This window comes from Ranitomeya variabilis, chromosome 2 (genome assembly GCF_051348905.1).
Source record: "Ranitomeya variabilis isolate aRanVar5 chromosome 2, aRanVar5.hap1, whole genome shotgun sequence".
NCBI lineage: Eukaryota > Metazoa > Chordata > Amphibia > Anura > Dendrobatidae > Ranitomeya > Ranitomeya variabilis.
This window is the reverse complement of record NC_135233.1, coordinates 205376766-205392995: the sequence shown is the minus strand read 5'-3', so window position 1 is coordinate 205392995 and position 16230 is coordinate 205376766. Positions and strand designations below refer to the sequence as shown.

General features: G+C 45.5%; 2 protein-coding genes across 7 annotated transcripts in view; one reads left to right on the top strand and one right to left on the bottom strand.

Moving 5' to 3' along the window:
* Positions 1–4608: 4608 nt before the first annotated feature.
* On the bottom strand, positions 4609–10966 carry LOC143804906 (uncharacterized). 4 transcript variants are annotated; one of them, XM_077283478.1, is made up of 7 exons: positions 10807–10966; positions 9340–9469; positions 9105–9252; positions 7239–7512; positions 6326–6461; positions 6096–6240; positions 4609–5988 (listed from the first exon to the last, which is right to left on the bottom strand). In XM_077283478.1, exons 1-7 carry the CDS (start codon positions 10861–10863, stop codon positions 5208–5210), a joined length of 1671 nt encoding a protein of 556 aa, XP_077139593.1. In that variant the 5' UTR covers positions 10864–10966; the 3' UTR covers positions 4609–5207. The 4 variants fall into 4 exon arrangements, with proteins under 4 accessions (XP_077139593.1, XP_077139594.1, XP_077139595.1 ...); XM_077283479.1 differs by having other exon boundaries at positions 4715–5988; positions 10822–10964; XM_077283480.1 differs by having other exon boundaries at positions 4758–5988; positions 7350–7512; positions 10807–10964.
* Positions 10967–10976: 10 nt separating this feature from the next.
* Positions 10977–16230, top strand: part of GTF3C3 (general transcription factor IIIC subunit 3) — a 62380-nt gene continuing 57126 nt past the window's right edge. The window contains exons 1-2 of one of the 3 annotated variants that reach the window (XM_077283474.1): positions 10977–11051; positions 11792–11944. In XM_077283474.1, coding sequence (XP_077139589.1) covers positions 11843–11944 — 102 coding nt within the window. In that variant the 5' untranslated portion in view covers positions 10977–11051; positions 11792–11842. Of the gene's footprint in view, positions 11052–11598; positions 11705–11791; positions 11945–16230 lie in introns of those variants that run through there. The other 2 variants (XM_077283477.1, XM_077283475.1) reach the window with 2 other exon arrangements.

Below are 16230 nucleotides of genomic sequence, written 5' to 3'. Positions count from 1 at the left end.
CTGTTGTTTTCTCATCTACAGATGTGCTGCAGAGCACTTGTGTGTTACTCACATGATCCATCACATGATCCATCAAAGGGGATCATGTGCCATGTCACGTGGTACAGCGGGTACCTGGAGGGTGAGGGGGAATGCCTTCTAACCTTTGAGGCCCTGGCTACTTACCCCAGCATCTGATGATCACAGAAGGTATCTTGATCCGGTTAATGTCCATGGCAGCAAATGGTGGCGGGAAAGGTCAGAGGCCCGGCGCCTGCGCACTGCAGTACTTTGCAGACAAAGTACGCCTGTGCAGGAGCCGCAGCAGAAAGAAGAGGACGTCATCGTATGAAGATGGGAGGCGCTGGAACCGGACTGCGACGCCCATCGGACCGGACCGCCCCTGGGTGAGTATAATATAACCTGTCTTTTTTCTCTTTCAGGTTACATCGGGGGCTTATCTACAGCATTACAGAATGCTGATGCCGGTGGCCTTAGCTTATAGGCGAATTTTGGGGTGACAGATTCCCTTTAAAGAAATCCTTTGTTCTGGGATCAGCAGACCACCAGTGAGGTGCCAGACAGATCCAGCTGAAGGGGAACAATAACCTTTGTTGTGGTAGTGGAATGGGTCAGTTGGTAATAAACCAGTTGTTCCATTCTGTCCTATCAGCAGAGATATCAAAGGTACATCATTAGCTGTCTACCAAGAATGGGGTGTGAAAACTTAGTAGGTGGAGAAAAATGGTCATCCCCTACACACACAATGCTGGGCTTTAATTTAACAAAAGGTACAAGTTTGTACCAGATTTTTATTTTGCCATAAAAACCAGACTCATGTAAGGTCAAAACAGTTTTGTTTTTTTTAAAATTAGGGAGGCTACAAATAATATTCTTAAAACCAAAATGCCTCTTCATCCAAACATTGGTATAAAAAAATCTCACTAAATAAACAATAAAACCTCAAACATGAACAATATAGTGGTTGGCCTGCGAAAAAAGACTTCATTTCTTCACAAGATAGGTGTTCACTTGGCCATCGTTGGGTTTCCTGCTGGTCAGACCCGCAACAATCAGCAGAATCAAGAACTCTTATCCCTATTGTAATGGCGCAACAGTGCTCCATACTCAATCTGTGCTCAATTCATTCTCTCTGAGGCTGCCGAGCACTGCGCTTGGTTTCTTACAACAGCAGACACACAGAGAACGAAGCTCCAAACTGACACCATTTTATAACCACGGTTCCAAAACTCAGTCTTGGATACATCTGGTTACATCAGCGTCTTGCTCCCAGTTTGGGGCGTTGATCCAAGATTATTTTTCCCCCCACACTTTAGCTGGACAGCCTCATATATAATAATGAGGGTGTGAAGCTGGGGTCAGGAGACCTGCAGACACTCCATGCTTCATGGTCTTTTCCCTCCACGTTACCCCTTTATTCCTGGGGCTTACATGAGGTTTTGATGGTCACGCAAGACCCACGTCTAATCAACATTTGACCCTGTTGGAATCGTGCCATCACCACAGATGAATATCTTCTTTTTTATTTTAATAAGTGAAAACCTGGATGGAGAAGAGCATGAGGCATCGAGTGTCTGCAGGTCTCTTGACCTCAGCTTCACACCCTCATTGTCACACGAGGCTGTCCATTTCAAGACCGGAAAACTTGGATAGTTCTGGCAAAGCAAGACACACAGATGTAACCCCCTGCCTTGCATGCATGTACAAATGTAGCCACAATGTACCAACAAACTTTAATGAAAAGTATGGAATTGTGGAGGTGACAGGTCAGATTGGTTTGGGTACGTAGTCGTGGCTGTAGTGGACCTGACGGCGTTGGAGGGACTTGCCAAGTTTCCTAAGAAATTATGTTGTGCACTGGAATCAGTAGATAAAGGGAAGTGAGCAGAAGAAACGAAATTAGAAGGTTGTTCAAAAGAAGAAGTTGAATGAAGAAAGGGAGAACATATAGGATATGAAGTTGCAGCATGGCTGTAGGTCTATTGGCCTGAATTTCTGATTCTGTGGTAATATGGTGAGACTGGTGGGTGACCTTGTGCTGCTTTGTGAACTGCCGTTACAAGATCTGCACAATTCAGGGGGCAATGTGCTGTGGTAAAGATGTGCACGACCCCCATGATCACAGCAGCACAATGTGATTGTCTCTCACGTGGCAGTTTACGTATACATGCTGCATCGGTTGCGCCAAAATTGTCCCAACAGTCTCTGCTGCTTAGACGTCTTATTAGGGTATGTGCACACGTTCAGGAATGCTTGCAGAATTTTCCTGAGAAAAACCTGACACCACTCCCAGGAAATCCGCATGCGGTTTTTGTGTGCGTTTTTTACAACGCTTAAAGATGGTTTAAAAAAAAAAAATAAATGCTCCCATGAGGTCATTTCCTGGTCCAACCCCTCTTCTCCATTTTGCTTTCTTGTTGGATTCAACATGCCGCACCTTCGTCTAACCCCACAACAGAATCAGCTACTGTTGCTTACGGCACTGCTTTTGAATGTCATTAGATGTGCACACTTTGCGTATTGGGCTGCGGATATGCGTTTCTGACGCTGCGGATTTGCTGCAGTTTCCATGCGTTGTACAGTACCATGTAATAATAAAGACTCTATTCTCCCATAGGAGCAATCTCGTCGGAGAAGGAATAGAAGACGACCGAAACGGATGTGGGTTCATCCCATTATTCAGGAGCGGGAGGAAAAGGGACATTTCCATGTCCTTTACCGGGATTTAAGGAGGTACTGTAAGAGATAGGGAGAAATGGTGTATTGTCATGTGTTCTTTTTTTTTTTTTATTGCTGAATACAACGTACATTATGTGTGTGTTTAAAATAATTTTTTTTTTTTTTCTTCAGTTATCCAGATAAATTTACTCAGTTTTGCCGGCTTTCCATTGAGGCATTTGATCGTCTTCTGATTATTCTTGGTCCATACCTCAGTTATGAAGATACGGTCATGCGAAGAGCAATCTCTGCAGAGGAAAGGCTGCTCATCACCTTGCGGCAAGGCCAATTTTTTTTTTTACATACTCCCACATTGCCCCCATAATTAATGCTGCCATTGCCCCCATTATGCTGCCACACTGAGCTATAATGCTGCCAGTGCCGCCATAATGCTGCCACACTGCGCTATATTGCTGCCAGTGCCCCCATAATGCTGCCACACTGCGCCATTATGATGACAGATACAGCGCCCATGATTTGTATTTTAATCTTGCATTATATAATTTTAATTTTCTGAGCTATTCTAATTTTGCATCTCCAATTTAGGGTTGGCAAATCCACAATCTCTCAAATTGTGAGGTGCACATGTAAAGTCATCTGGCAGAAGTTGCAGCCCATCGTGATGCCTTGCCCAACCGAGGAGACTTGGCTGCAGGTTGCAGCAGGCTTTCAGTGTGGGGCCAATTTCCCCAACTACATAGGTGCTGTCGATGGCAAACATGTGAGAGTTCTGAAGCCACCATGATCAGGATCACGCTTCTTTAAGTATAAGGCTACGTTCACATTTGCGGTCCTCGCCGCAGCGTCGGGCGCCGCAGCGGCGCCGCATGCGTCATGCGCCCCTATATTTAACATGGGGGCGCATGGACATGCGGCGCACTTGCGTTTTGCGCCGCATGCGTCGCTGCGGCGCCCGCGTCGGTGCGCAGAGGACGCAGCAAGTTGCATTTTTGCTGCGTCCAAATTCAATGAAAAAAACGACGCATGCGGCGCAAAACGCAGCGTTGTGCATGCGTTTTTATTTGCGTTGTGCGTTGCGGCGCCGACGCTGCGGCACACAACGCAAATGTGAACGTAGCCTAAGAAGTATTTTTCTGTGGTCCTGATGGCGGTGGCTGACGCACATTACAAGTTTGTTGCCATCGATGTCAGTGCTTATGGCAGCTCTGGGGACTCTCGGGTGCTGCAATCATCACAGATTGGACTTCAAATTCTTCGAGATGGCGGAACGCTCCCAGCCCCAAGACCTTTGCCAGGTTCCACACATACAGTGCCCTTTGTGATGGTATCGGAAGAGGCATTTCCCTTAAAGCCCAACTTGCTGCGCCCATACCCACGTAGAGCACTGGATGACCGGCAGAGGATTTTTAATTATAGGCTGAGCCGTGCATGAAGATATGTGGAATGTACCTTCGGGATCATGTGTAGTCGGTGGAGGATCTTTCACACTTCCATCGAGTTAGATCCGGAGACCGTTGACACTGTGATAAAGGCATGCTGTGTGCTCCACAACTATGCTCGGGAATACAGCACAGATGTACTTAAGAAGTCACAGGTGTCAGAATTAATTGCAGTGGACAACTTTGGTCAAGGAAGGCACTGTAGCTCGGCTGTGCGTGTGAAACCTTCGCTGACTACTTCACGAGTCCTGAAGGTGCCATGCACTGGCAATACTCCTGTGCCGGTGTTGAGCAGCCCGAACTGCAGAGAAGATCGGATGCCTAAACAGAATCAAGGCCCCAGCCTGGACGTCAGAGATAACAGCAGAGAACATATGACTCCTAAACCCAATCTACCAAGGAACCAGCCTGTACGGCAGAGATGATAACAGCAGAGAGCATACGACGCCTAATCCCTATCTACCACGGCCCGTTTTTAATCATCTATATCAAACCAAATAATTGTAACTTTAATACAAATTTTGAGTTTTGAAATTGTGGTCTCCATGAATTTTTTTTCACAGATTCCCATTACCCACTCTTCACATACTGTAATTATGCAAATACTACATGTTTTTAATAATAAAAAAAACAGCTGTTCCAAAAAAACGTTTCTATTAAACTTAAATATAACTTTTAGTGAATATAACAAATTGAATTGAAGATCTGTCCAGGAAGATACAGAAGCAGATTATAATACCAAAAATTTCAAAGCTGATACTTTGCATGTTTGTATGAGATTAGAATGAACATGGAAGTGCACTTAAATTTTCAGGGTTCGCCAGATTGTTTCATTTTCCACAACCCACTTATGCAGAAGAACGGGAGGTTCACAGTGCGAGGCTGAGGTTTGTTTGATCTCATCCGCTTGACTGTTCTGGAGGAACCCACTCCAAAGTTTTTTTTCTTTCTTATAAAACCATTTTTTTCATAAAGTGACATTTTTTTTTTACTAAATATAAATAACGTGTTCACATTTGTTTTGGAAAACACTTACTCCAACATTGTTCAAACTTCCATCTCAACTCAAAAAAGAGGAAACATCCAAACTCAAAATTGATGAAATTCAGGATCATATCCATAACCCGGAAATAAGTCTTGTTGGGAGCAGAGACTTGAATTTGGCGTACTTGTACAATGGCCAGTTGCTGTAGGTACTGGTGTATGGCCATAAATGAAGGCGTCAACATTGTCGGGCCTGTATGGTGCCGCCTGCCCAAAATGCTGCGATGCAGCTGCTGGTGGTGGTGGAGGCACAATTGGGTTATTAAAAATGTTAAAAATACCCATCATTATATATTGTGCTGGGGGTAGGGTGGATGTGCCATCAATAGCCGTTAACAGACAATTGGCTGCTGTCATGTATAGTTGCTGCTTGTCCCGTCGCTGTGCCCTTAGGCGGTCTGCCAAAAGTGACCCAAATTTGTCATGCTCATCTTGCTTGCCAGAATTGTCAAGCAGGTTGAGTGTTCTGCTAGCTATTTCCATAACTTGTAATTTTTTGGCCTTCTTGGGTGCCACCCTTCTCAATGCCACGGGACAGGCAGAAGCAGCCCCCATCCCCATGTGCCTCGACACACCACCACCAGAGCTGGATGCAGCGTCCGAGGCAGGAGAAGAATCGGTGGACTCCGACACTTCGCCCGTATTAGCTGGAATGGCCATTACTCCAAGGGTATCTGTCAAATCTTCCGACGTTCCAGCCGAAGACATGTTCCCCGGAGAATCTTGGCTGACCATCCTGCAATCTTCAACCTCCTCTCCTATATTGTGCTCCGGGGTGTCACCTTCATGATCCGGTGGTTTTTGGCCATAGACGTTGCTTTCAGTTCTGTAGACCGAATAAAAAAAAACAAAACAAAACAAAAAAAAACCTATGTTAAGAAAATACTATTTGAAATCAAAGTAAACGAAAAAAAATGTAGAAATATAATCTACCTCCTCAAACTCCGCCTAGTCAATATAAACTGCAGCTGGTCTGCAAATGGCACCCTCTTCCTTGGCGGAGAGCTGCCACTGGGAGTCTTTAGAGATTTAATGAATGGGTCTGTCAAAGACGGCCATCTCTTCCTAACATCGTCCACTGAATTGAAATAATATAAAACAAAAATTCATTACAAATCCTTTTTTCTTACAATTTCCCAATAATTAAAATAATCTATACTTACAAATCATTTTTTTCCCCTCCTTCGGTAGATTTGGCCACTCAGGATATAGAGCGGTAACAATTTTTGGCCAGGCATCATGCTTCGACCCCTTGTATTGTTCATGTGACCGGTCCCAGACCTCAGGGTGTTTTTCAATCTAAAATATATCAGATTACAAGGGACAATTTTCAAATTAATTGTGGACTATTAGAAATATGTCGATATCGAGACTAGCACAAAGACACACAAAACCACATACACAGCGCGTTCAACATAATCTAACGTACAAATTGTGATGAAAATGTCCTAACATTATGGGTGAAAGAAACAAAAGCATTGTGCACAAATTTCACAACGTGCGTCGGTACGTTGGCCCGGCGCATAGCGACGGACCCGTACCAACGCAAGTGTGAAAGTAGCCTAACCCAACACACAACCATAGCCACAACCCTAACCCAGTATATGTGTGCAAAATTAGGGGGCTCTAGCTGTTGAAATAAAGGGTTAAATCCCGTGCAATTTTCTCCCTCAGAGTGGGAAAGCCAGTGAGCGAGGGCAGATATTTATAGCCAAGAGGGACCATGGCTATTGCCCCCCCCCCCCCCCCGGCTAAAAACATCTGCCCCCAGCCACCCCAGAAAAGGCACATCTCTAAGATGCACCTTTTCCGGCACTTAACCCCTCTCTTCCCACTCCCGAGTAGTGGTGGGATATGGGGTAATGAAGGGTTAATGTTGAAAATTATTCAACATGCTGCTTTTTTTTTTACCGCGATACGTTTTTTTCACGGAGAAAAACACAACATTTGCACAAGCTATGCGGAATACATAGAAACTATTGGGAGGCATATGTAAGCGGTTTTTTTTCGCGTTTTTATAGCAAAAAAAAAATGCGAAAAATCCTGAATGTGTGCACATAGCCTTAGAGCGAGTACCTCCTCAGCCACAGTCTGAACGGTTTCCCTTTGGTGATCTGCTCTTCGTAACCCATGTGTGTGAATTGCCGAGCGGTCATGATCTGCGGGTCTGGAATCTGTGAGGCTCACCGACTGCAGCTGGCTTGGGATAGACTCTTCACTTGAGGCTGCGCTAGAGGTGCCTCTGTCCTCTTCAGGCTGTGAATCAGAGGCATAACTCTGATAAGTGTCACTTTCTGTTTGAGTCTCTTGTTGGTTTTCATTGCTTGTGGGTGAAATGTTGCCTTGGATTCTGGGGAAAGAAAAAAAAAGAAAAAAAAAAGGGTTCATACATGTCAAAGTTTTTACATTTCAAAGCATTTCTAATCCAAGATCTCAAATATGAAAAATCCACGACGAAGTGATAAAAAAAGCTAAAATTTATCTCAATGTTTTTGAGAGCAACTGATTGATCACACTTCGCTACTGATCACTATTGAAGAAAGGAATATTATGTCAACCGTGCAACATGAATCAGTTTATTTCCTTTTTTTTTTTTTTTTTTTTTTTTTAAACCCCTTCATGACCCAGCCTATTTTGGCCTTAATGACCTTGCCGTTTTTTGCAATTCTGACCAGTGTCCCTTTATGAGGTAATAACTCGGGAACGCTTCAACGGATCGTAGCGATTCTGAGATTGTTTTTTCGTGACATATTGGGCTTCATGTTAGTGGTAAATTTAGGTCGATAATTTCTGCGTTTATTTGTGAAAAAAAAAATGGAAATTTGGCGAAAATTTTGCAATTTTCACATTTTGAATTTTTATTCTGTTAAACCAGAGAGTTATGTGACACAAAATAGTTAATAACTAACATTTCCCACATGTCTACTTTACATCAGCACAATTTTGGAAACAACATTTTTTTTTGCTAGGAAGTTAAGGGTTAAAATTTGACCAGTGATTTCTCATTTTTACAACAAAATTTACAAAACCATTTTTTTTAGGGACCACCTCACATTTGAAGTCAATTTGAGGGTTCTAAATGGCTGAAAATACTCAAAAGTGACACCATTCTAAAAACTGCACCCCTCAAGGTGCTCAAAACCACATTCAAGAAGTTTATTAACCCTTCAGGTGTTTCACAGCAGCAGAAGCAACATGGAAGGAAAAAATGAACATTTAACTTTTTAGTCACAAAAATTATCTTTTAGCAACAATTTTATTTTCCCAAGGGTAAAAGGAGAAACTGGACCACGAAAGTTGTTGTCCAATTTGTTCTGAGTACGCTGATACCTCATATGTGGGGGTAAACCACTGTTTGGGCGCACGGCAGAACTCGGAAGGGAAGGAGCGCCATTTGACTTTTTGAATGAAAAATTGGCTCCAATCTTTAGCGGACACCATGTCGCGTTTGGAGAGCCCCCGTGTGCCTAAACATTGGAGCTCCCCCACAAGTGACCCCATTTTGGAAACTAGACCCCCCAAGGAACTTATCTAGATGCATAGTGAGCACTTTAAACCAACAAGTGCTTCACAGAAGTTTATAACGCAGAGCCGTGAAAATAATAAATACGTTTTCTTTCCTCAAAAATTTTTTTTTAGCCCTGATTTTTTTATTTTCCCAAGGGTAACAGGAGAAATTTGACCCCAAGAGTTGTTGTCCAGTTTCTCCTGAGTACAGTGATACCCCATATGTGGGGGTAAACCACTGTTTGGGCACATGCCGGAGCTCGGAAGTGAAGTAGTGACGTTTTGAAATGCAGACTTTGATGGAATGCTCTGCGGGCATCACGTTGCGTTTGCAGAGCCCCTGATGTGCCTAAACAGTAGAAACCCCCCACAAGTGACCCCATTTTGGAAGGGGTTAAATATGATGTTAAAGCTTTTTTATTTTTTTTAACTTACTGTCTTAACTCGGGGGTTTTGAGCAGAAACTGTAGTTCCTTGTAATAGGGACACTTCTTCGCCTTGGGTGAGAGGGCACTTTGCTTATCTTCGAGCGTACGTTTTTTACAGCGATCGTGAACTGGCTGCTCAGTTTTCACATCGTTCACTAAAAAGTAAAAAAAAAAAATCTTTTAATGTTTTTAAAGTTACATCTGTGTCCTTGAAGGGCCAAAAAAATAAAATAAATACTTACGGACTGTTTTATGATCTTGAGTGTCGGCTCCATCCCAGTGTGGGTGCATTAGATTCACCGCTTCCACCCACGCACCGGTTCTCTTGTTTCGTTCAGCTTGATAACAAAGAACGGATCGTTGGTCATGAACCTACAGACGTAAAACATGAATCTTTATTTCAAATGACTAGCTGTTTTGTAAAGCGCCATGGAATAAGTGGCGCAATAATAATATACAACTGGTCAGACCATTGAAGGTTTAGTTACCAAAGGACTAAATGCAGTAAAAATTTTACATTTTGCATAAGCAGCATCAATAGTAAAAAGTTGGTCACACAGGGTTAATAGCAGCGTTAACGGCGGCATAACGTGGTCCGTTAACGCTGCCATTAACCCTGTGTCAGCGCTGAATGGAGGGGAGTATGGAGCTGGCGCCGGGCACTGACTGGAAGTAGGGAGGGACTAATTCTCGGCCGGACTGTGCCCGTCGCTGATTGCCAATCAGCGACGCGGGATTTCCATTACAGACAGTATAAAATATATATATATATAAAATTTTTAATAATTTTTATTTATATAGCGCCAACATATTCCGCAGCACTTCACAATTAAGATATATATCTTAATTGTAATTTTTTTTTTTTTTTAAGGCTGAAATTGCCCCTCTCGGCTTCTACTCGAATCATTCCCAGGAATCGGCGGGGAAGGTGGAGCCCCTCGTCCCCCACACCCGTCTCCGCACTGCCCCTCGTCCCCCACACCCGTCTCCGCACTGCCCCTCGTCCCCCACACCCGTCTCCGCACTGCCCCTCGTCCCCCACACCCGTCTCCGCACTGCCCCTCGTCCCCCACACCCGTCTCCGCACTGCCCCTCGTCCCCCACACCCGTCTCCGCACTGCCCCTCGTCCCCCACACCCGTCTCCGCACTGCCCCTCGTCCCCCACACCCGTCTCCGCACTGCCCCTCGTCCCCCACACCCGTCTCCGCACTGCCCCTCGTCCCCCACACCCGTCTCCGCACTGCCCCTCGTCCCCCACACCCGTCTCCGCACAGCCCCTCGTCCCCCACACCCATCTCCGCACTGCCCCTCGTCCCCCACACCCGTCTCCGCACTGCCCCTCGTCCCCCACACCCATCTCCGCACTGCCCCTCGTCCCCCACACCCGTCTCCGCACTGCCCCTCGTCCCCCACACCCGTCTCCGCACTGCCCCTCGTCCCCCACACCCGTCTCCGCACTGCCCCTCGTCCCCCACACCCGTCTCCGCACTGCCCCTCGTCCCCCACACCCGTCTCCGCACAGCCCCTCGTCCCCCACACCCGTCTCCGCACAGCCCCATTCAAGTAACATCAACTCCGTTCCTGTGACCCCCCCATTACCCCAATAGGCAGCGTGTTACAAGTAGCAGTGACCATTCCCTTGCACACCCCTCCAACATGCAGCCCCCGGATAGTAACATCATCCATGTCTCACTGCCCCCAAACACACCCTCAGAGCGCTCACTCGGAGTCCTGCGTCCTCACTGCCAGCTGCACACGGCTCCATGGTGCGGGGCTCCGTCTCTCGGGGTCTCCTCGCTCCCCTGCTCCAGGCACGCACAGGCACACACTGCCTCAGCACGCTGCTTCCGCGTCTTGTACAGGACTCGGACTGGTGGAGGCCCCGCCCCTTCCGGTGACGTCACTCTCACAGGCGCAGCTCCACTCTAGACGCTGCTGGAGATGGGAGCCCAGGTGAGTGTACGGCGGCTGCGGAGGGTCAGTGTCCGGCGGCAGCACCCGGCGCCTCAGTGCGCGCAGTGTACCGTGACCGTACACCCGGGGGTCATTACATAGCATGTACCTGTGTCTGTGGTATTGGTGTGCACAGGGTCCTAGCTGCTGCGGCTATTGTCCGCTCCCCGGTGTAATAGTCAGCAGTGTGCCCGCAGCACGGGGAAGGACAGGGCGTGGCTTTATGTTAATCACGTGATGAAAATAATTAAAACGTGGAATATTTTCCAAACGCCTGGGGTGTGAGCGCCCCCTGCAGGAATCCTCGGCTGCTGTCAGTGAGGTGTGAGAAAGGTTCTGCCGCTGAATTCACTCAGTCAAATCATCAAGATCCGCTGCTGGCAGCCTCTTTTGCAGTTGCGCAGTATTGACTTCCCAGATTTGGTTGATCGGAGACGCTGCAGCCGTGGGAGCCGGTTTAGGCCATGCAGGCTTCTCACAGCACACTACATGCGGCCTGGAATGTTTTGAAAAAGTGATTTCCATATTTTCTACATTTGCAGTGTGACCGCAGGATGCGCGGACTCGTTGCGGGACGTTCTCGATACATTGTGTGTCCCCGTCGGGGCATCCACCCTAGATCCCATCATGTGTGGCTGCAGGATGTGATTACGGTAGTTTCCGTATCGCACTGGTGTCATCCGATGTCTTCACGCTTGCACTATGCGCATTAATCACATCTGTATCTTTACAATCTCCAGGTGAAAGTCCTGAATATTTCTGAAACCTTGTGTCACTGAAAACGAGAAGAAATGTCGGGCTTCAGTCCGGAGCTTATCGATTACCTGGACGGTAAAATATCTTTTGAAGAGTTTGAGACGCGCCGTGAAGAGAGGCAGGCCCGCGAGAAGAAGGTGCGGGAGAGACATTACTAATGGCGCTGAGCGGGTGTGCTGGGGAGAGGGGTTATCTGAGCATGCTCGAGGGCTGGCCGAGGGTCCCCAGCCCCTGCATGTGTCGTACAGCCGCGGGGCCTCGGACATACGAGCATGCCGAAGACACTCTGCACCTGAGCATGCTCAGATAACACCTTATCCGACCCCATTCGCTCATCACTAATTAATATATCATGTTCTATCTAGACCTGCCCGGCTAGTAAAGGGTTATTACCGGAGTTGCATTATTTTTCACAAATCATAGTAAATGTAAGCAGATGGTTAGTATACCGAGACGTTTCTTTTTCTTGTTCCCTTGTGTGGCTTTTTTACCATCTGCCACTCTCTAGATTCATGTAGCGGAATAGCCAGTCCTATCCTTACACCTCTAAAACTACAGTGACCTGTGAAAGTATTCACCCCCCCCTTGGCATTTTTCGGGTTTTGCTACATCATAACCTGGAATTTCACTGTTTTTTTAATGGGTTGCATCAATTTATGGAAAGAGCATGTCGACAACTGTGAAATAGGACAAAATAACTGGAAACTGCAGTGTGCATAACTATTCACCCCCCCCCCCCCCAAAGTCAGTACTTTGTGGGGCCTCCTTTTTGAGCAATTACAGCTGCAGTCACTTTGGGTAAGTCTCTATGAGCTTTCCACATCTGGCCACTGGGATTTTTTCCATTCCTCAAGGCAAAACTGCTGAAGCGCCTTCATGTTAGATGTTTTCCTCTGGTGAACAGAAATCTTCAAGTCTGACCACAGATTCTCAATTACATTAAGATCTGGGCTGTGATTAGGCCACTCCAAAACATTTACGTATTTCTCCTTAAACCTCTCGAGTGTTGCTTTAGCAGTATGCTTTGGGTCATTGTCTTGTTGGAAGGTGAACCTCCGTACCAGTCTCAAATTACTGACAGACTGAAACCGGTTTTGCTGAAGAATATCTCTGTATATCGCACCATCCATCTTCCCCTCAACTGAGACTATTTTCCCTGTTCCTGCTGACGAAAAACATCCCCACAGCATGATGTTGCAACCACCATGTTTCACTGTGGGGATGGTGTTCTTGGGCTGATGAGCAGTGTTGGTTTGGCATCAGACACAGAGTTTATCTTGGTGGCCAAAAAGTTCTGTTTTAGAGAGTCTCCCACGTGGCATTTAGCAAACTCAAAACAAACCTTACCATTTTTGTATGTAAGTAAAGGCTTTTTTGCTGCCCACTCTTCCATAAACACCACCTCTATGAAGTGTACGGCTTATTGTGGTTCTATGGACAGATACTCCAGCCTCTGCTTGGGAGCTCTGCAGCTCCTTCAGGGTTACCATTGGTCTCTGTGCTGCCTCTCTGAATAATACCCTCCTTGTCCGGGATGATCATTTTAGTGGGTGGCCCTCTCTTGGTAGGTTTGTTGTGGTACCATGTTCTTTCCAGTTGATAATGGATTTGATGGTGCTCCGGGAGATCATCAGAGATTGGAATATTTTTTATAACTCAACCCTGACTTGTTCTTCTCAACAACTTTGTCCCTGACTTGTTTGGAGATCTCCTTGGTCTTCGTGATGTTGTTTGGAGATCTTCTTGGTCTTCATGGTGTTGTTTGGAGATCTCCTTGGTCTTCATGGTGTTTTTTGGAGATCTCCTTGGTCTTCATGGCGTTGTTTGGAGATCTCCTTGGTCTTCATGGCGTTGTTTGGAGATCTACTTGGTCTTCATGGCGTTGTTTGGAGATCTCCTTGGTCTTCATGGTGTTTGGAGATCTTCTTGGTCTTCATGGTGTTGTTTGGAGATCTCCTTGGTCTTCATGGTGTTTTTTTGCAGATCTCCTTGGTCTTCATGGCGTTGTTTGGAGATCTCCTTGGTCTTCATGGTGTTCGGTTAGTGGTGCCTCTTGTTATTGGTGTTATAAACACGGAAAACACATAAGGCTCCTAAGACTATATATAGTCATCATAATATTACTTATCAAATTATGGGGCCTTAATATAAGGAAGTGTGGGACACACTGAAAAAAAACACAAAAAAGAACCAGTGCAGAAGTCCATAATGCAAACAAATATAACAAATTTATTGAAAAAATACAAAAGTCACTAACAGATGCACACGGGCCCATGTGACCATACACCAGGCGGCTGACGGAAGAGGAGGCGATCATAACGAAGTAGCGATCGGCGCATGCGCAAAGAATACACGGCGGCCATATTGATATAGGGCAAAATGCCATAAGTATCATAACTCTTATTTGTATCTTATAACTGATATTTGCATGGTAAGTATAAATAACATACGTGTCCTGGCATCGCCAAATATGTCATAGGGCCATGTAAAAAAACAAAGAAGAAAAGAGAAAACCATAATAATCATGATTAAAAATAGCGGATGCGCAGAACACTACATATATAAGATAAGATAATACAGGGCACATATAAGTAAACGTGAACAAACACGAACCAAGGAAATAAACCTCATACAGTAATATGCCGCATGAGGATGTGAATATATGCATTGAAATTGCTAAAGACAATTAAACCAACATATCCAGGTGTTGTATATATACAAGGAAATATTATAACATAAATACAAATAAATAAACAAAAAAATATATTTTGCTATGTATTTCAATGGCTTGATGGTCACACAATATTCACGGAATTTCACATCTCATCTTCATGTGGGTACCACGAATAGGGAATGGAGCACTAAAAACATAACAAAAATAATAACGGTTAAGAACAGAAAACAAAAATAATATGCGGATGAGAGCACAATTCAGATGCAGAGCAGCCAGAAGATCAAAGAAAGGGAGCAAACGAAAGACACTCATTAAGGCCCAATGGTTGGACTATATTCAATTGCCAAATCCATCGACTCTCCAGTCTACCAAGTCGTTTAGACAAACCCCCACCTCTGATGTTAATTTTAAGGGAATCAATCCCCCTTACCCTAAGAAGGGTACTATCGCAATTATGGAATTTTTTGAAATGGCGGGGTATTGTCTTTAAGGTGGATGCGTCCGTGTGGCTGATTGCCGCCTGAATCCCCAATACATGCTCCCTCGTGCGGACCTTAAGCTGGCGTGTTGTCAATGCAACATAAATTAGTCCGCATGGACACGGCGAATAGTAGACCACATATCTGGTAGTACAGGTGATATGTTGTCTGATCTTATAGTGCTTGGTGCCATCAGAGTTGCAGAAAGTATCACATCTATCAATGTTGGGGCAGGCGACACATAATAATAATAATCTTTATATAGCGCCAACATATTCCGCAGCGCTTTACAGTTTAACAGTTTCAAACACAACAGTCATGGGTAACAATGTTAACAATACAGTAATAAAGCAAAATAAGACGACCCTGCTCGTGAGAGCTTACAATCTACAATGAGGTGGGGAGATACAAAGTACAGGTGTGCATTTAGAATGATGTATTTACAATGATGGTCCAGCCATCTTCAGGGGGTGGGGGGTAGATGGAGATAGTGAATGGGCTACACACACACACACAAACATAAAATGAGTTTGATTAGGGAACGTGATAGGCCTCTCTGAACAAATGAGTTTTGAGCGAGCGCCTAAAACTATGCAAGTTGTGGATGGTTCTAATATCTTGGGGTAGAGCATTCCAGAGGATTGGCGCAGCACGGGAGAAGTCTTGGAGTCGGGAGTGGGAGGTACGGATTAGTGCAGAGGTTAGTCAAAAGTCGTTTGCAGAGCGCAGCGGTCAGCTAGGCCAATAGACAGAAATGAGGGAGGAGATGTATGGGGGTGCCGCACTGTGGAGAGCTTTGTGGGTGAGAACAAGTACTTTGAATTGTATCCTGTAATGAATGGGCAGCCAGTGTAATGACTGGCGAAGAGCGGACGAGTAACGATTAGCCAGATGGACGACCCTGGCTGCTGCATTAAGGATAGACTGGAGAGGGGAAAGTCGCGTGAGGGGGCGGCCAATTAATAGAGCGTTACAGTAGTCCAGACGGGAGTGGATTAGGGCGACACATCCACCACACGGAACACATCCACCCCTTATTGGATAATTGTCCAAAAACGTAGACGTAGATTTTTTGTGGCACGTATAATGACTGGAGACGAGGTGGTCCCTAAGGTTTTTAGCCCGTCTAAATGCCATAGATGGTTTCTCTGGGATAAATTTAGCAATGACAGGGTCGCCCCTAAGAATTGGCCAGGCCCCTTCCAGAATAGATCTCACCCTGTTGGACTGAGAGCAAAAGGTTGTGATAAATCTCACCTTTTGATTATCA

What these genes read in the sequence shown, in the direction of transcription:
- LOC143804906 (XM_077283478.1), bottom strand. Translation starts at nt 10,863, where the DNA reads ATGGAGCCGTGTGCAGCTGGCAGTGAGGACGCAGGACTCCGAGTGAGC. An exon ending in TCCGAGTGAGCGCTCTGAGG is followed by an intron (nt 9,470 to 10,806) that starts GTGTGTTTGGGG and finishes TTACGTCTGTAG; the next exon opens with GTTCATGACCAACGATCCGT. An exon ending in AAAACCCCCGAGTTAAGACA is followed by an intron (nt 7,513 to 9,104) that starts GTAAGTTAAAAA and finishes TTCTTTCCCCAG; the next exon opens with AATCCAAGGCAACATTTCAC.